At 36.4% G+C, this 21,798-nt stretch overlaps 1 protein-coding gene across 3 annotated transcripts in view; it reads right to left on the bottom strand.

Annotated features, from left to right (window-relative positions):
• CHN1 (chimerin 1) overlaps nucleotides 1-21,798 on the bottom strand; it is a 176,501-nt gene that overhangs the window by 99,584 nt on the left and 55,119 nt on the right. For 2 of the 3 annotated variants that reach the window (XM_067741479.1, XM_067741480.1), the window contains 2 exons: nucleotides 10,623-10,654; nucleotides 8,192-8,305 (listed from right to left, as the gene is read on the bottom strand). The exons of the other annotated variant lie outside the window; for it this stretch is intronic. In XM_067741479.1, the coding sequence (XP_067597580.1) occupies nucleotides 8,192-8,305; nucleotides 10,623-10,654 (146 nt within the window). The remainder of the gene's footprint in view (nucleotides 1-8,191; nucleotides 8,306-10,622; nucleotides 10,655-21,798) is intronic. 3 annotated transcript variants of the gene reach the window in all.

Here is a 21,798-nt window from a genome sequence, read left to right as displayed (position 1 = left end):
CACTGATGACTACAGACGTAAAAATCCTTAACAAAATACTAGCAAACCAACTCCAACAGTACATTAAAAGGATCATACATCATGATCAAGTGGGATTTATCCCAAGGATGCAAAGATTCTTCAATATCTACAAATCAATCAATGTGATACACCACATTAACAAATTGAAGAATAAAAACCATATGATCATCTCAAAAGATTATAAAAAGCTTTTGATAAAATTCAACATCCATTTATGATTAAAGAAAAACAAAACTCTTCAGAAAGTGGGCACACAGGAAACATACCTCAACATAATAAAGGCCATATATGACAAACCCACAGCTAATATCATAGTCAATTGTGAAAAGCTGAAAGCATTTCCTCTAAGATCAGAAACAAGATAAGGAGGCCCACTCTGGTCATTTATATTCAACATAGTTTTGGAAGTCCTAGCCACAGTGATCAGAGAGGAAAATGATATAAAAGGAATCCAAATTGGAAAAGAAGAAGTAAAAACTGTCACTGTTCACAGATGACATGATGCTATACACAGAAAATCCTAAAGATGCTACCAGAAAACTACTAGAGCTCATCAATGAATTCAGTAAAGTTGCTGGACACAAAATTAATATACAGAAATCCTGCATCTAAACACTAATGACAAAATATAAGGAAGAGAAATTAAGGAAACAATCCCATTTACCACTGTATCAAAAAGAATAAAATACCTAGGAATAAACCTAGCTAAGGAAGCAAAAGACCTGTACTCTGAAAATTGTAAGATACAATGAAAGAAATTAAAAATGACACAAACAGGGCTTCCCTGGTGGCACCTGAGAGTCCACCTGCCAATGCAGGGGACACGGGTTCGCGCCCTGGTCCAGGAAAATCCCACATGCCGCAGAGAGGCTAGGCCCGTGAGCCATGGCCACTGAGCCTGCGCGTCTGGAGCCTGTGCTCCGCAACGGGAGAGGCCACAACAGTGAGAGGCCTGCGTATCGCAAAAAAAAAAAAAAAAAATGACATAACAGATGGAAAGGTATACGAGGTTTTTGGATTAGAAGAATCAGCATGTTAAAATGACCATACTACCCAAGCCAATCTACAGATTCAATACAATCCCTATCAAATTACCGATGGCATTTTTCACAGAACTAGAACAAAAAATTTTAAAATTTGTACAGAAACACAAAAGACGCCATATAGTCAAAGCAATCTTGAGAAAGAAGAATGGAGCTGTAGGAATCATGCTCCCTGACTTCAGACTATATTACAAAGCTACAGTAATTGAAACAGTATGGTACTGGCACAAAAACAGACATATAGATAATGGAACAGGATAGATTTGAAGTAAGTCAGATAGAGAAAGACTAATATCATATGATATCACTTATATGTGGAATCTAAAAAAATGATACAAATGAAATTATTTACAAAACAAAAATAGACTCACAGACATAGAAACAAACTTATGGTCACCAAAGGGGATAGTGGGGGCTATGGGGAGAGATAGATTAGGAGTTTGGGATTAACATATACGCACTACTATATATAAAACAGATAAACAACAAGGACCTACTGTATTGCACAGGGAACTATATTCAATATCATGTAATAATTTATAATGGAAAAGAATCTGAAAAGGAATATATATACATGTATATATATAAAACTGACTCACTTTGCTGTCCACCTGAAACTAACACAACACTATAAATTAACTATACTTCAATTTTTAAAATAGTTTAAAAAGACCCTCAAAAAAAAAAGAAAAGAAAAGAAGAGAAAAGAAAGTTACTTGGTGAACATGGAGTCCAGAGCAAGAGGAACTGAGTGAATCGAATGTTTAATAGACTATTTCTCAAAGAGTGTTTCACAGAGAGATTCCACAAAAAGAGGGTCTCATAATCAAATGAGTTTGGGAAATGCAGCATAGTTCTATTAAAAATGCTCACAGGCTCTGAGAAATACTGCATCAAAGAAACCCAACTGATTATGGTTAGTGGCAGGGAGACTCACACAGCTCCTTTATGAGCATCTCCATACTAGAGATAGCACTGCCAATGTTGGTCAAGACTCCCCTCTCCCACAGACCCTGGACTCTAGAACACACCCCTGTGACTTCCCTTTCTATTGCCCCCAAGGCTGTCCCTCTCCTTCTGATCAATGATTTAAATAAGGTGACACATTTCACTTGGGAGTCATATCTTCAAAGACTTAGGAGGTACTGTCTTTCACTTTGACCCAAGGTTGCAGCTAGTGTCTTCAATTTTTCCCAAAATGAAAATAACCCTATTGACTTTTTTTGTCTGATTGTAAAAATGATACACATGGCATTGTGAAAAAAAAAATCAGGCAACTCACAAAGGTACAGAGAAGTAAAAATCACCTTTAAGTTCAAACTCAGAGACAACACTATGAACACTGGCAATCATTCTTTTAGACAGCTGTCTACTTACATATATACCCTATACATACAGACAGACACACACACACACACACACACACACACACACGTATATTAAATAGTATGATACTCTACATACTGTCCTGTATAATGAATTTTATTTTGTAGATTAACATAGGGTATACTTCAGAACTTATCAAATAAGAAATATTGTTTAAAGAAAATATATGTCCAAACATCATGCTTTCTCAGTTTTTTAATTCTCATTTGTTTTCCAGTACCTAAAATTCTTCAAAATAATTCTTATCATTATGGTTAGCATAAAATCAACAGGAAGTGCCAAGCACTGTGGGTATGAAACATTCTCTGGAATATTTCCAAAATCTGTTCTGGAATATCTAGACACAGGACTTGGAGATTATCAAGACTCTTACACATGTGTCATCTTGCTCTTCTCCAAGTTTAAAGAAGCTAAAATGAGTCAGACTCAACAGAAATGTCCCTAGGGTTGCCAAATTTGGAGTTAACATTTCTCCTCAAAGGGAACCCTTTAAAATCTATATGGTATCTAGAATCTCTTTTGAAGATCACTTTTCCATTGCCCAAGGAAAACTACTTACTAAATTAATTACCAAATAATTCTGGTAAAACTTAATTCCCACCACCCTATCCACTTATTTATTCTTATTGCTCCCACAATGATCTTTTAAAATTACAAATGTTCAACCATTACTCTCTTCTATTAAAAGTCTTCTGTGACTCCCATTTCCTACAGATAAAGTCCAAATTCTTAAGCATGAAATACCAGCCTTTCCTGGCATACTTACTGCTAAAACTTCCTGCACCCCCGAGTCCTAGCAGCCTGCCATACACCAAATGTTCCATGCTGTTCTATATATTCCTTCCTTGGCTTTTTCTTCTTCCCCAAATGCTCGTTTTTTTATAATCACATCCTATCCTCTACCTGGCAAACCTATATTCTACCTTTATGAGGCAGCTTAAATGTCTTCCTTTTTGACCCACTGGATAATATCTGGCAGAATTCAAAAGCTCAACAAAAGCTCCTAAATCATATGTAATATTATTTCTTATTGATGTTTTCAATCTGTATGGGTTCTCTTTTATAACAGGTTCTCTTTTATTTGATTTTGCTATGGTTTCTACCATGTGAAGAAAATTCCTATTTTCATAGTTACAAAGTAAATATTTTGGGATGATGTGCTGTTGTTTTTGATGATGCTATACTGTGTAACTGGTATCCATTTTCCCTCCTCACTCCAACCTTCTTCCTTCTTTTAAAACAGGAAAAGAAAACCAGATTTTTATCTGATAAGATCCAGATTCTTATCAGGTACAGTGGTGGCAATGAGAAAACAGATACCAAATATTTAAAAGGTCATTTCACATGACCACTTACACTAGCTCTCCACTAGTCTTTTCACCTTCTTATTTCACTATTTCCAAGAATTCATGGGGTGCTTATGTAATTCTAACAGTTACTTATAGTGAACAACTGTTTTGATAGGTTATAGTTCAAGAATATATAGGAAAAGATGGAGAAAATGCAGGAAACGATTTCATCAGAGGATTAGAATCTTAAAAAAAAAAAAAGTAAATGGAAATTCTGGAACTAAGTAACACAGTATATGAAATTAGGAACTCAATGAATGGATTTACAGCCGATCAAAAAGAGCAGAATAAAGGACTAGTGGACTGGAAGACAGGTCAATAGAAAATGTCCAAATTGAAGTTCAGAGAGATGAAAGTCAGGAAGTGAGAAGCTCAGAGGAAAAAAAATTTGGAAAATTCAGGAAATAATTTATGATGAATAAACCTACAGTTATAGTATCATGATATTTAATAATTTTATATTTCTTATAACTATTCTTTTGTATACACTTAACATTTAATAAAAAGGATAATACAAAACATGCACAGTCCTATCTTCTTCACTTGTCACTCCATATGTACAACACTGAACAATTTTTCCTTCTAGTGAGAAAAATTACAGAACGACATAAAAATTTTTTTAAAAAGAATTAGTTCTAAAACTATGAAAATCATACAAAGAAAAATGTTTTCTACAAAACTTCTTAAATTATTTTAGGTTACTTGCAGCTAAATTATTTTAGGTTACTTGCCATGATACCTCATTAAACTATAACTAATACAAATGTTGTCAAAATCAACATACAGAAAACCCTGAAGTCATAGGAAACACTTCATGCTTCATGAGGAATAATCTAGTGCCTGGGAGAGCATCTTATCTTCAACTGCACACTCCAACTATGTGGATGTCTGTCTAGTGTTTCATTGTATAAAAGACTTTGAGCAACAATCATTTGTTGTGAACCAAGGGGTCCACGTGGGCAAGGCAGAAAAGCAGGACAAGGCCTGGCCAGAAATTCAGGCTGAGATGGCGTGTAAGAGAAGATGATGGTGAAGAAGAAAGTGAGATGTCAACCACAGACGACCTTCCATGCCATGCAATGAAAATCTCCTTGCTGACTGCAAACAATTGATACTGTGACACCACATATACAATACATCCTTGCCGAACTGATACCTCACATTATACACAAAGATCATCAGTAAAGGTTAGGCTTCCCCAGGTATGGGGGAGATGCCAGTGACAGAGGGAGGTGTGGCCTTTGAAACCTTGTGTCCTACTCAACATTACGACTTTGCTGATCACTGCATCAGATTTTAAGATTGATCACTCATGATACCATGGAAGATACATTAGAGGGGATAAGGCTGGATACAGGTAACTTCCTCATGAAACTAATCCAGGAGGTGGCTTGATTGAAAAGAAGGGCAAATTTTTTGTTGTTGTTGTTGTTGCGGTACGCGGGCCTCTCACTGTTGTGGCCTCTCCTGTTGTGGAGCACAGGCTCCGGACGCGCAGGCTCAGCGGCCATAGCTCACGGGCCCAGCCGCTCTGCGGCATGTGGGATCTTCCCGGACCAGGGCACGAACCTGTGTCCCCTGCATCGGCAGGCGGACTCTCAACCACTGCGCCACCAGGGAAGCCCCAAGAAGGGGAAATTTTGAAAATTACTTAAGAAATAAAAGATTGTTGGGCTTGGCTGTGTGAGATGAGCAAGAAGAAAAAGTTCTTTTAACCATTAGATAATATAGGTACAGTACCTTGGGCTTTCCAGAGTCTATGAAAAGGTATAAAATATGAATAAAAAGGTGTGACTCCAAAACATAAAAGGAAATCTAAAGTTAATTTCAAAAGCAATTTATATTTAAAAAAACGAAGTTAACAGCAAAATATATATATTTGATATGGGATATAGTGTTTGATATGGTGTAAGATGGAGGCCTCGAAATGAATAAGGCCAGGCCTACAAACATCTTAAAACAGAACTGAGAGAAAAGAAAAATGATGTCTTGCTTTCGGTCTTGTGAACTGGCTAAATAACAGTGTCACCAGCTATTAAAGCGATACAGGTGTTTCAGCGTATTTGGGAGGAAAACTGATCGAGTTCGGTTTTGGACATATTGTGAGGTTGAGGTGACTATGGAACAACTTGAAATCAAGGACTTATTCCTAATTTTAGGGCCTTTGTTTAACACAGCAAATGCATAATAAACAATGATTGCTGTAAATTCAAACTGCCTCCCTACCGCAGTGGATCATGAATTCTGTTAAAAACAGACTGATGTTAACTGGGAGAATCATTAGTTGAAATGGGGAACATCAGATAAGATTAAGAGATATATCAATACAACTTCTATTTCACATTCTGTTTAACACCTCCCTACCATACATCTAGTTTAAAACAAAGAAAATCATATTTCAGCATGTAAATTACTCACGCATACTCACAAATTCCCTACCTCCACTACAAGCCCTTTTACTCACTATTTCTATTCCATGTAAAAACTTTATGATGATTTTCAAAAACAAAAGGAAAGCTGCATGTTACCCCAGACCTATACATTAAAAGCACTGTCATCAATCCCATGTTGCTCTATTCTTCAATCCAATTCTAGGATTTCCTGGGCCAAAGTGGACAGTGAGTGATTATAAAGTCATGAGTAGCATGAGAGAGGGTGAGAGGGTGGGAATGAGGAAGAATTTGGAAGATCTGGGTGCTACTTTTCTCCACATTGAATCCTTGGCCCTAGGGCGTTTGCTGGTGCTATTCAGTAAAAAACAGCGTGATGACCACATTATGAGGCGATGTAGTATAATAGAAAGTACCTGAACTTTGCAATGAGGCGAAACTGAGTTAAAATTCCAGTGATCTCAGAAGAAGGTGGGGAGACAGCAACAAAGGGAAAAGGAAGAGAGTATACAGATTGCTTTGTTTCCTTTCACCCCACCTCCTTCTTGCTTATTTTGGCCCACTAGCCTGTACATCAAGGCTTATCTACCCCAGACACTCAGATGACCATCTATTTGGATATGTGGAATTGCAGAATCCTAGAATTATAAAATGTTAGGAATAGAAAGATGAAGCAGCTGGCTTCAAGAATACCTGTGATTTGCTCCAAATTAGTCGTCTAGCTCATTTAGTGGCAAAATGAATAGGTATTTAAATTCTCAGCCCAGATTTTTTCCCCTACATACCAAAATTTAAACCCGAAAAAGCAACATAATTAAGTAACTGAAGGGGGATTTACACTTTATAATTTTCCATAAAAGCAGATTTCCATGAACTCCTGTTAACAAGCTCTATTGTCCAAGTATGCTATTGATTCAGAATTCAGCATGAAGAAATACTAAATTATACCATTCTTTTGCCAGAAAGATTAATAATAAATCTGGTGGATGAGAGTAAGAACAGTCCCTGCTCACTCACCTAGGCATAAGTGATTGGAGAAGGAGTTGGACGTGGTCATATCAGAGTCCTAAGCAATAATATTACCTTTCTCTTCTCTCTCTGTTGCTACCAAAAGAAATGTTATTTCTTTGACCTCTTTCTTCAAAGTTTCTACTTTTAAATCTTTTCCAAACAATGCGTAAATGAATGCATGAATTAACAAATGAAGGAATGAACAAAGACAATGGATAATTATTCCAAGACTCTAGAGAGGCAGCAATGTAGAGTGATTAAGAGCATAGACTCTGAAGCCAAATTGTCTGGGTTCAAATACCAGCTACACGAATTATTAAATGTATAACCTTGGCCAAGTTACTCAACCTCTAGGTCCTCTGTTTCCTTATCTGTAAAGTGGAGATAGAAATTGTACACACATCCTAGACCCGTTGTGAAGATTAAATGAGGTTAGAGTCCTGGAAGGAGGTTAGCCAAATGGATAAGCGTGCTATTGTATTATTGCTCTGTTATTATTGCAGGGTTAATGGAAATACTTGTTTCTGGCCACTGTGTTGTAAGCTAAGAACAGCCAAAATGCTAGGCAAAGTTCAGTAGATAGGAAAGAGCCAGGAGTTCCCAAGGAAAGCTGCTTGAACCAAAAGCCAACCCAAGAGAAATGACATCGGCTTTAATTTTACGAGTTACAAAGGTCTTTTCTCTTTAGTTCCTTTCCTTATTCAAGAAATAGATGGGAGCTGATACAGCAGGACAGATGGGAGGGAATGGGTAAGATGACATAGAAGAAAGCAGCTACAATAAAAATGCCTTAGAAGTTTTTCAGTTCTTAATTACTGAGTCTACCATTCATGAGGAACTTTTTAAGAGTCTCAAAGCTATTAAAATGGTAATTAGGTCCCAAGAAAACAAGAACCAATTCAATTACATGCTGGATGCTTTTAAAATTGAAAGCCCTCTATTAAGAGGGTTTTAAATGAGGCACAGTTATAATTACAGGTCCATGACCAACCTTAAAGCCAAAGTGTAGGTTCCTGGCTGACGCTGGCTCTCCCGAATGAGGTAGCTCCCCTCAGCTACACTCAAGAGCTGGTCTGCTGCTTCTCGGGAGATCATGCCATGAAACCTAAGAAACAAAGTCAATTCAGAAACTGCATGCTTTCCACCTTTTTCAATAAAACAAGATAAAACAAAACCTCCCACCTTCTCTTGTTGATTTCTAGACAAAGTACTGCCATAAAATTGAAGGGGAGCAGTTGGGTTTAACTATGCTTGTGTTTCTCTGGGCCTGGCCCGGGGCCAGCTTCTCTGTGGTGACAAGAACAGCACCGAAGTAGCTCTCCAATCCATTTAACAATCACGGAATCAGAATTCACATCCATCTACCGAAGACCAACCACCTGTCTCAAGAGGACAATTCCCTTCTTATGTAGCTGCCTGACCATATGGACATGCTAAAAAACACTCAGCAATGTGTCCCACTTCCCTTCTTCACACAAGTGGCATTGCTCCAAAAATTTTGGCTCCGAGTCTAAGTTGGCAATTTTCCAGGTACCCTGGGTTGCCCTTAATTGGCATGATTGCTCAATAATGTGCAGAATCTGCATCCCTGCATACTCAAGCCAAAAGCAAACAACTGTAATACTTGCTTTCACTCCCTGCTAAAACCCTATTTTTGATTAACAGAGAAAAAAGGAGGAAGAAGAGTAAACAAAAATAACACACTCCTTATACAAACACAGTAGAGTCAACCTATAACATTCTGACATAAAACACTGAAAAATTAAAAAACAGCCGTGGTAACTAATGATTAATATTAAAAATATAAAACCACCTTATATTCGTATGGTGATGTACAGTTTATAAAGAACTTACACAAATATTATGTCCTTTCATTAACTCAAAGAAAACTGCATTGAACAACTGCTCACACGAGACCGTAGCTTTTAAAGGTACAAAAAACCCAACAGTCCCTTGAATTTGGAATGATATTTTGAAAAGGCCCTGAAATAGCACCTTAATAATTTAAGAACTTTACAAGGGCTCAAGTGGCAACTTTTTGAAATTTTTCTCATGGGAAAGGTTCGGTCTTTCTCAATTTAAGTCTTAAAGCAGTTTGTAGTACATACGCTCAAATCATGACAATTAGAACAAGGAGGTTTAACAATGGGCTCCTAGAATTTCTTATCTCCTTAAATTCCTCAATCTTTCAAAACCAGGTCCACTCTGATTCTGTAGGAGTAAGAAGACAGTAACCTATCTGTGGTAATAACACATATATTAGATTAGTATATTGGTATATTATTTTAAGTTTACATGACACCAACTAATAAAGTTAGTAAAATTTAATATCTCCTTGTTTCTAAAAACCCAATTAATTCAGAAGAAAATCTCATTCAAGGAAACCAATTTTGGAACACAACTTGATGATGGTATTTAAAGACTCTTAAAACTATTCATACCAGCTGACCCAAAATTTCCGCCCCAGAAAAAGATTAATGCACTAAGGTATTTCTTACTGTGTTACTTTTAATACTATCGTTTAAAGTCAACCTATATGCCAAAAGCAGAGAAATGACTAAATTATGGTATAACCATAAAGAACACCAGTGGCTCCCCTCAACTCCTAAGCACCTAGGTTCTACTCATAAGAGTCCTGAAAACTTAAACAGAATTTTAGATAATTTAAAAATATTTGTTATATACATTATTGTTTATCTGATATGATCTTCAGCCATGAAAAACAAATGATTTTATTTGGGGAATGATGGGATTATAGGTGATTTTTATTCTTTTCCTCGAAGGGTTATATTTCTATTTTTTAAAAATAATCAGAAGAATGAAGGACTTTAAAAATTATTACATTTTTCATAAAATAGAAAAATGCTCATTATTAATATTAAATGGAAAAGTCAGGCTATAAAAAGTATATGTATAATAACTCAATTTTGTAAAAACCATTAAGAAAATAGATCTTCAGAAGATAATATTTCAAACTGTTAACATTAGTTATTTCTGGGTAGCATGAATTTACTTACAGAAAATTTGGAAAATAAACGTATAAATGTAGAATAAACCACCATACCTTACTACATGCATACATGTATGTATATGTATCTATATGCTTAATAAACACATACAATCAAATATATACTTTTCCTCATATATATACATCTAGCATTATTTATTTACATATATGGCTTGCACCTTTTAACATTATCACGTACACATTTTCCCATGCTATTTTCTTCTCTACACTTATCTTTATTTTCTATATTTTCACCAACTACAACAATTACATTTACAATCAGAAAAATAATTTAACTCATTCAAACTTGAATACCTCCTTCCTCTTGCTTTTATTTTTTTACTAAAAGCATCCATTTACCTGTCTCTCTTATACATTCCAATCTACAAAATGTTTTCTGATAATCCATACTTACTCTCTTCCGTAATACTTTGGTCTATTTTCTACCTATTGGGAAAGAGAAAAAAGGACATTTGTGAAAATGGAAATGTTCAGAACATAACTCAACATTCTGAATATGTGACAAACTAAAGCATATATTAAGAAAAAGAATTAGAATAAGATTAGAAAAATCAGAGTCTGGGGTCCCAGTCCTATCAGCAGATTGACTGTGCCATTTGGACTGGTCACTTCATCTCTCAGACCTTTTTCTTATCTATAAAACACTGTGTGTGTAAAAAGAGTCAGACTAAATTATCTTTCATTTCTAGGATTTTATGAATCTGAAAAAATACTTACATCACTTTATCCAAAAGGTAAAATGAAACATCCAAAAACTTAATGCCACGATTGTGTCAGAACAGATTGTGGCTTTCTCTCCCATCCTCTCCCTTCCTGTTACACCATATTCTCCATTCTGTTAACATCTCCATATAATCTTGCCCTTCTGTTCTCCCATCAGCTCTTCCCTCACCACAGTTTATCTCCCCTAGCTTTTCATGGCTGGTGTGCTCATTGTACCTAAAGAAAGGTCCAGGAGAATAGATTCTAAGGAATTTTTACTAGGGTAGACTTAAAATATTTGCCCTGTTCATTCAAGAAACATTTATTTAGTGGCAAATAAGTGATAAGCATTGTCCTACCTGTAATATGACAAAAAGTCATTACTCTTTTGAGACTTTCTAATGATGACAGACAATAAATAAGTTTAAAGAAATAAAACAAACGAACACAAATAAGTGCTGTAATGAAAATAAGAATGAGTAACAGAAAAGTGAGGACTAACGAGGTATTTAAGTTGGATGGTCAGGAAAGACCTCTCTGAGACGACATTTAAACTGGGTCCTGACGGGAATGGAATAAGCTTTCCCGAGGAGGTACCTGGGTGACACCATGGACTACATTTATTGAGTTTGTGCTATAATTACATTTGGAGATCACTTAATCCTCACAACGAGATGAATTATTCTACTGCATCCTCATTAAGATAGTATTATCATTCTCATTTTATTGATGAAGAAAACTGAAAATCAGAGAGGTTAGAGAACTTGTTCAAGGTTTCTTGGTAGAGCCTAAGGTAAAACTGGGATTCTTATTCAGGAATAGCAAGAAGGGCCCAAACCCTTTGTCTATTTGACACTGACTCATCTGAATTAGTTAAATATGGCAGTTCCCAAAGCTAAACTCAAAGTCTATCCTTTCAGTGACTGTCTTCCCTTCACCTCTACACAGAGCCTGACTACCAAGTCTAGGTTACCTATCCACAGGTCATCAAGGTCTGGTACTGCTTCAGCAAACTTGAGATATTTATTCGTCTTGAATAAATAAATTTTGTATTTCAATGAAATGCATGATATATAGCATACACTGCTGGCTTATGTAGCCCAGATCATTGTCTTTGAGCTATTTTGGAACTCTGTAAGACGTAGGTAACTCACACACACACACACACACACACACACACACACACACTTTTCCTGTGTGGTAGTGGTTTTACTGACTTCTTCCCTACCCCTTTTCAGGGGAAAAACAGGTTTTGTCTTTAACTACAATTCATCTCAACATTCCTTGAATTCCTATAAATATACGCTATTTTGACTTTTCCCTTTGAACTGATTATTAACATCTGCCTGGTTCCCTCATATCACATGAGAAAATACATTTTTATGGCGGGGGCGGCTGCGTCGAGTCTTCGTTGCAGCTCACGGGCTTCTCTCTTGTTGTGGTGAGAAAATACAGTTTTAACACATGTTCATCTTCATTTCTGTAGGAGAGAGACGATTTTACCTCTTCCTGAACGTTATATTTAAATAATACTTTACCCTTCAGGAATCTTCTGTTGTCTGCTGAGGTTGTAGTCAGGTTATTTATATTCTCAAAGTAAATTCCACCTGATTTGGTCTTATTGCATAATTTCTCTGCTCATAAAACTCAGTGTACTAAAAATATACCAGCTGGTCCCTATAGCTACAGAGGATGGCTATTCTATTTTTAGGTCCAGAGCTTATTAGAATAGGGTCATGCATCTACTTTTGTTTGAAAGCAAACTTTTGCTTTTGAGAAAAAAATTCAATGTTTAGGTCTTAAATAATTAATTTACGGTTCTACAGTATTATATGGTGAAATGTTATCCAGAAGAACAATTTTGCAGTGTCTATTCAAACTAAAAATGTGCAAACCCTCAGTATTTACCGTACAGGAACACTCGCACATGTACACATGAAAACATATATAAGAATGTTCACTGAAGCACTGTTCAGTCATTTTAAAAATGGAAGTAAATATATACCAATAGGGGAATAACTAAACTGCTTTATAGTATAAATAACATGCATGGTTTTAAGGAATGATGTAGAACTACAGGAACTAACATGAAGAGGTCACCAAGACAAACTATTGAATAGTATAGTTATAAGCTATAAAATAAGTAATACAGTACAACACCACTTAGGAAAAGCACATGCACATGCAATAATATATATTTATAGCATAGAGAGATATCTGGAAAAATATATACCAAATTCAAATGGTACCTATAGGAAGCTGGGAGGCAACTGAACTGAGGGGCCCAAGGGAATAGCAAAAAAGGGACTTTAGTAGTGTCTGTAAAAAAAAGTTTTAATAAAGAACGTCACCTTTAAAAAAACAGAAATCAAGATTAACTTCCATACAACCTAACAGTGGAATCTCAGACACATTAGAATGGGGGCCCCCAACATTTTGAGAAGACGAGATCATGGTCTTTCCGTCAAATCACGAGATCTTTGCAGGTGGTTGAAGGTAAAATACTTTATCAGGCCTATGTGACTGAGGTAAAAAGAGCAAAGTTCTTGAATACACTCTACTCATTGATGAAAATCCCGGACAAGTAGTGAAGGCTGAGGGGCTGGTGGTGGCCCCAAGTGGTGTGGCAGCCCAATGGTGTTGAAACTGAGCAGGGCCCTCCCAGGTACAACAGCTTCTCCATAACCCCCATTTCTTGTTTGTAGAAAAAGGCTTCAGTCTCCCAGGCCCTTTCCTGAGTTCCAAGGAACAGACTCAAACAGTTACTAATTAGGGATGTGAAGAAATGCAGAGGAAAAGCAGTCAACAAACATAGTTCAGCAATAGAGTCCTAGTTCCTCCTCAAAGGATATACACAACAATCTGACATATATTTTTGAGTTGTTCTGCAGGAACTAAGACCCATACACAGATGGAGGATGGTGACTATGTGCTGACCACAAGCATGCAGACCCTAGACTGACTGGAATCAGAGGGTTGATGATTAAAATTCTTGAAACATCACCCCATGACCTCACCACCAGCCAATCAGAAGAAAGCCATGCACCCTGCAGCACTCACCCAAAATGCTGCCTTTAAAATCCTTTCCCTGAAAGCCATCAGCGAGTTCGGTTCTTTTGACCATGAGGTGCCCGTTCTATTTGCTTAGCCATGCAATAAACGTTGTACTTCTCTTTACCACAACCCAGTGTCAATAAGTTGGCTTTGCTATGTGGGTGAGTGGACCCAAGTTTGGTTCAGTAATAGTGTTACAACCCAAGACAAATACTGATTATTTATTTGATACTCCTGCATTAGTCCACAATATGTTTCCACTGATTACCTAAGTAATCATCTTGATGACATAATTGATTTTGGCCTTATACTGCTGAATAATTATATTCCTTTAGGCAAAAGAATCTTGAATTAAAAGAAATTAAGTAAACACTGTTGATTAATACAGTACTGTTACAATAAGCAGTAAGTCCAAAATAAAATTCACACACCAATTATATCTTTTCTGCATTTTTATAACGGGAATGTCAAACAAAACTCAAATTTAAAATAATTCTTTTTTTCTCATATCTAGATAGTGAAGGGGATCAGAATATGCCACCCCAAGATATGCCTCTTTAGCATAAGAATTATTTTGAGCTGAAGGCAATTAAGAAAGAGCAAACACAGGAGGAGCAATCTGCCCTCCACATTTCGGCCTAGAAGTAGGGCATAGATTTAATTTCCCCTTGTAAAGGTGTCCTCCTCTCCCAAAGCAGAAGGAGGAGAACAGAAGGACTTGAGAGACACCCAAGAAGACTTGAATCTACATAATAACCCTTACTAAACAACCCTTATTTACTATACATTTCCTAATCACCTTCCCACAATTTACCACCTCCCTCAGAAGCCTAGACTCCCTTTTCCTTTGTCTCTTGTGCACACTTTAACACCCTTTATTAAAATGGCATAAAAGCCCCTGGGTGTAACTGCCTCTTTGGGGCTTTTATTTACCTGCTGTGAGCCCCTCCTTACCCAAATGCACATGAAATAAATCTTTTCTCCTGTTAATGTCTCTTTTGTAAGTTTAATTTGTAGGCCCCAGCCACTAAACTTAAGAGGGTAGAGAAGTTTCTCCTCCCCAACTACAGCATTTGGATGTCTTAGATATCATTATTTAAGAACTGACTTGGAATAGTCTTTTCAAAATCACAGACAGTGCAGCATTACACTAATAATCAAAATAAAGGATTAGTCAGTAATATAACCACCTTACAACCAATTTGAAATTGATTCAATTGAAATCATACAAATAATGATTACGAATTATCACAAATTATCACAAAAAATTATCACAAATTTGTGATATCACAAATTATCACAAATTATCACAAATACATCAAACTGGGAATTTAAATGTTATATGCAATAATAAAACTATGCTATGTGCATATAAACATTAATACGCTTATTTCTAAGTTTTTAAAGTGCATAATAAGTCAATGAACTTTTTTCAGACTAAAACTGGCTGAAGTCAATATGACTAAGTAAGACATGATTTTACATTAGTACTTGTGCTGAATTATATGCTTTGCTTTCTCTAATTTTCTATATTTAGTAGGTAACATTTCTTTTATGATAGCATATCATGGGTAGAAAAAATGGGAAATGAGGAGAACAAAAAATTCCTAAATAAAAATAAAAGGTGACAAGCCTCTTAGATAGCCTAATCCACCAGAGGGCAGACAGCAGAAGAAAGAAGAACTACAGTCCTGCAGCCTGTGGAACAAAAACCACATTCAGAGAAAGACAGACAAGATGAAAAGGCAGAGGGCTATGTACCAGATGAAGGAACAAGATACAACCCCAGAAAAACAACTAAATGAAGTGGAGATAGGCAACCTTCCAGAAAAAGAAATCAGAATAATGATAGTGAAGATGATCCAGGACGTCGGAAAAAGAATGGAGGCAAAGATCAAGGAGATGCAAGAAATGTTTAACAAAGACCTAGAAGAATTAAAGAACAAACAAACAGAGATAAACATTACAATAATTGAAATGAAAACTACACTAGAAGGAATCAATAGCAGAATAACTGAGGCAGAAGAACTGATAAGTGACCTGGAAGACAGAATGATGGAATTCACTGCTGTGGAACAGAATAAAGAAAAAAGAATGAAAAGAAATGAAGACAGCCTAAGAGACCTCTGGGACAACATTAAACGCAACAACATTCGCATTATACGGGTCCCAGAAGAAGAGAGAGAGAAAGGACCCGAGAAAATATTTGAAGAGATTATAGTCGAAAACTTCCCTAACATGGGAAAGGAAATAGCCACCCAAGTCCAGGAAGCACAGAGAGTCCCATACAGGATAAACCCAAGGAGAAACACGCTAAGACACATAGTAATCAAATTGGCAAAAATTAAAGACAAAGAAAAATTATTGAAAGCAGCAAGGGAAAAATGACAAATAACATACAAGGGAACTCCCATAAGGTTAACAGCTGATTTGTCAGCAGAAACTCTACAAGCCAGAAGGGACTGGCATGATATACTTAAAGTGATGAAAGGGAAGAACCTACAACCAAGATAACTCTACCTGGCAAGGATCTCATTTAGATTCGATGGAGAAATCAAAAGCTTTACAGACAAGCAAAAGCTAAGAAAATTCAGCACCACCAAAGCAGCTCTACAACAAATCCTAAAGGAACTTCTCTAACTGGGAAACACAAGAGAAGAAAAGAACCTACAAAAACAAACCCAAAACAATTAAGAAAACGGTCAAAGGAACATACATATCAATAATTATCTTAAACGTGAATGGATTAAATGCTCCAACCAAAAGACACAGGCTTGCTGAATGGATACAAAAACAAGACCCATATATATGCTGTCTACAAGAGACCCACTTCAGACCTAGGGACACATACAGACTGCAAGTCCGGGGATGGAAAAAGATATTCCATGCAAATGGAAATCAAAAGAAAGCTGGAGTAGCAATACTCATATCAGATAAAATAAACTTTAAAATAAAGACTGTAAGGGCTTCCCTGGTGGCGCAGTGGTTGAGAGTCCGCCTGCCGATGCAGGGGACACAGGTTCGTGCCCTGGTCCGGGAAGATCCCACATGCCACGGAGCGGCTGGGCCCGTAAGCCCTGACCGCTGAGCCTGCGTGTCCGGAGCCTGTGCTCCACAACGGGAGAGGCCACAACAGTGAGAGGCCCGTATACTGCAAAAAAAATAATAATAAAAATAAAGGCTGTTACAAGAGACAAGGAAGGACACTGCATAATGATCAAGGGATCAATCCAAGAAGAAGATATAACAATTATAAATATATATGCACCCAACATAGGAGCACCTCAATACATAAGGCAACTGCTAACACCTATAAAAGAGGAAATCAACAGTAACAATAATAGTGGGGGACTTTAACACCTCACTTACACCAATGGACAGATCACCCAAAATGCAAATAAATAAGGAAACAGAAACTTTAAACGACACAGTAGACCAGATAGATTTAATTGATATTTATAGGACATTACATCCAAAAACAGCAGATTACACTTTCTTCTCAAGTGCGCATGGAACATTCTCCAGGATATGTCATATCTTGGGTCACAAATCAAGCCTCAGTAAATTAAAGAAAATTGCAATCACATCAAGCATCCTTTCTGACCACAACGCTATGAGATCAGAAATGAATTAAAGGGAAAAAAACGTAAAAGACACAAACACATGGAGGCTAAACAATACGTTACTAAATAATCAAGAGATCACTGAAGAAACCAAAGAGGAAATCAAAAAATACCTAGAGACAAATGACAATGAAAACACGACGATCCTAAACCTACGGGATGCAGCAAAAGCAGTTCGAGGGTGGGATAGGGAGGGTGGGATAGGAAAGGTGGGAGGGAGGGAGACGCAAGAGGGAAGAGATATGGGAACATATGTATATGTATAACTGATTCACTTTGTTATAAAGCAGAAACTAACACACCATTGTAAAGCAATTATACTCCAATAAAGATGTAAAAAAAAAAAAAAAAAGCAGTTCTAAGAGGCAAGTTTATAGCTATACAAGCCTACCTCAAGAAACAAGAAAAATCTCAAATAAACAATCTAACCTTACACCTAAAGGAACTAGAGAAAGATAAACAAACAAAACCCAAAGTTAGCAGAAGGAAAGAAATCATAAAGATCAGAGCACAAATAAATGAAACAGAAACAAAGAAAACAATAGCAAAACTCAATAAAATTAAAAGCTGGTTCTTTGAGAAGATAAACAAAATTGATAAAACATTTGCCAGACTCATTAAGAAAAAGAGCGAGAGGACTCAAATCAATAAAATTAGAAATGAAAAAGGAGAAGTTACAACAGACACCGCAGAAATATAAAGCATCTTAAGAGACTACTACAAGCAACTCTGTGCCAATAAAATGGACAACCTGGAAGAAATGGACAAATTCTTAGAAAGGCATAAGCTTCCAAGACTGAACCAGGAAGAAATAGAAAATACGAACAGACCAATCACGAGTAATGAAATTGAAACTGTGATTAAAAATCTTCCAACAAACAAAAGTCCAAGACCAGATGGCTTCACAGATGAATTCTATCAAACATTTAGAGAAGAGCTAACACCCATCCTTCTCAAACTCTTCCAAAAAATTGCAGAGGAAGGAGCACTCACAAACTCATTCTAGGAGGCCACCATCACCCTGATACCAAAACCAGACAAAGACACTACCAAAAAAGAAAATTACAGACCAGTATCACTCATGAATATAGATGCAAAAATCCTCAACAAAATACTAGCAAACAGAATCTAACAACACATTAAAAGGATCATACACCATGATCAAGTGGGATTTATCCCACGGATGCAAGGATTCTTCAATATACGCAAAGTCAATCAATGTGATACACGATATTTACAAACTGAAGAATAAAAACCGTATGATCATCTCAATAGATGCAGAAAAAGCTTTTGACAAAATTCAACACCCATTTATGATAAAAACTCTCCAGAAAGTGGGCATAGAGGGAACCTACCTCAACATAATAAAGGCCATATATGGCGAACCCACAGCAAACATCATTCTCAATGGTGAAAAACTCTGTCCACTAATGTGGACACTCTCACCACTATTATTCAACATAGTTTTGGAAATCATAGCCACGGCAGTCAGAGAAGAAAAAGAAATAAAAGGAATAAAAATTGGAAAAGAAAAAGTAAAACTGTCACTGTTTGAAGATGACATGATACTATACCTAGAGAATCTTAAAGATGCCACCAGAAAACTCCTAGAGCTAATCAATGAATTTGGTAAAGTTGCAGGATACAAAATTAATGCACAGAAATCTCTTGCATTCCTATACACTAATGATGAAAAATCTGAAAGAGAAATTAAGGAAACACTCCCATTTACCATTGCAACAAAAAGAATAAAATACCTAGGAATAAACCTACCTAGGAAAACAAAAGATCTGTATGCAGAAAACTATAAGACACTGATGAAAGAAATCAAAGATGATACCAACAGATGGAGAGATATACCATGTTCTTGGATTGGAAGAATCAATATTGTGAAACTGACTACACTACGCAAAACAATCTACAGATTCAATGCAACCCCTATCAAATTACCAATGGCATTTTTTACAGAACTAGAACAAAAAATCTTAAAATTTGTACGGAGACACTAAAGACCCCGAATAGCCAAAGCAGTCTTGAGGGAAAAAAGACAGGGCTGGAGGAATCAGACTCCCTGACTTCAGACTATACTACAAAGCTACAGTAATCAAGATAATATGGTACTGGCACAAAAACAGAAACATAGATCAATGGAACAAGATAGAAAGCTCAGAGATAAACCCACACACCTATGGTCAACTAATCTATGACAAAGGAGGCAAGGATATACAATGGAGAAAAGACAGCCTCTTCAATAAGTGGTGCTTGGAAAACTGGACAGCTACATGTAAAAGAATGAAATTAGAACACTCCCTAACAACATACACTAAAATAAACTCAAAATGGATCGAGACCTAAATGTAAGACCAGATACTATAAAACTCTTAGAGGAAACCATAGGAAGAACACTCTTTGACATAAATCACAGCAAGATCTGTTTTGATCCACCTCCTAGAGTAATGGAAATAAAAACAAAAATAAACAAATGGGACCTAATGAAACTTCAAAGCTTTTGCACAGCAAAGGAAACCATAAACAAGACGAAACGACAACCCTCAGAATGGGAGAAAATATTTGCAAAGGAATCAATGGACAGAAGATTAATCTCCAAAATACATAAACAGCTTATGTAGCTCAATATTAAAAAAAACAAACAACCCAATCCAAAAATGGGCAGAAGACCTAAATAGACATTTCTCCAAAGACATACAGATGGCCAAGAAGCATATGAAAAGCTGCTCAACATCACTAATTATTAGAGAAATGCAAATCAAAACTACAATAAGGTATCACCTCACATCAGTTAGAATGGGCATCATCAGAAAATCTACAAACAACAAATGCTAGAGAGGGTATGGAGAAAAGGGAACCCTCTTGCACTGTTGGTGGGAATGTAATTTGATACAGCCACTATGGAGAACAGTATGGAGTTTCCTTAAAAAAACTAAAAATAGAATTATCATATGATCCAGCAATCCCACTACTGGGCATGTACCCAGAGAAAACCATAATTCAAAAAGACACATGCACCCCAATGGTCACTGCAGCACTATTTACAACAGCCAGGACATGGAAGCAACCTAAATGCCCATCGACAGATGAATGGATAAAGAAGATGTGGTACATATATACAATGGAATATTACTCAGCCATAAAAAGGAATGAAATTGGGCCATTTGTTGAGACATGGATAGATCTAGAGACTGTCATACAGAGTGAAGTAAGTCAGAAAGAGAAAAACAAATATCATATATTAACGCATATATGCGGAACCTAGAAAAATGGTACAGATGAACCGGTTGGCAGGGCAGAAATTGAGACACAGATATAGAGAACAAACGTATGGACACCAAGGGGGGAAAGCGGCAGGGGGGTGGGGGTGGGATGAATTGGGAGATTGGGATTAACATGTATACACTGATGTGTATAAAACTGATGACTAATAAGGACCTGCTGTATTTAAAAAAAAAGTGCCTTCTTGATAAAATGTTTAAAATAAAAAAAAAAATTAAAAATAAAATTAGTAACATGAAACACTTTATAATTAGAGACGAGACTGCCTACAAAAGCCTTTTGATTCAGAAAGATCTTTGATTTAAGAGCATCTTGAAGTGAACACAGATAACTTTTAATACAGAAACAAGATAAGGCAGAGATTATTTTAATGATGTAGTTTCATGATAGATTATCTTTCTGTAATACTAATCACAGAATTGCTTTAAAGCACTGCAACAGTTATGGATCTCCCCAAATGCTTGGCAGGATGCCTTTGTGCACTCATTTACTAAAGATGGCTTTTGGACCTTAAAGCGTCCTTCAGAAACATTAATTTCTAGTTATTTTAAATAACTCTCTTAGAAGAGTCTGCTGTCTTTCACCAGTATTCTTATCAAATAAAATAAAATGTAAAGTTAAGTTTATCTAAGAGGCCAGGAACAGAACAGAATTAAATGAACTGGCACTAGAAGAGGGGAAAGGAAACAGGAAAAGACCCAGTTTCAGACAAGTGATTATGATTCAGGTCTTTGCCAACTCTCTCAATAACGTATTTGGTTGTGATTGGTATGTCTATTCTGGAAAACAATGCTTATGAGTAACTCATTTTGTAGCTTGAGAAGAGAAATTTAGCTGCAGCGTCAAGTTTCTGAAGGTTGAAGTTTAAGTTTCCTAAGGTTGTTATGTGGGGAAGGATTT

This window comes from Pseudorca crassidens, chromosome 6 (genome assembly GCF_039906515.1).
Source record: "Pseudorca crassidens isolate mPseCra1 chromosome 6, mPseCra1.hap1, whole genome shotgun sequence".
In the NCBI taxonomy this organism is placed as follows: Eukaryota; Metazoa; Chordata; class Mammalia; order Artiodactyla; family Delphinidae; genus Pseudorca; species Pseudorca crassidens.
This window is presented reverse-complemented; position numbering and strand designations above follow the sequence as displayed.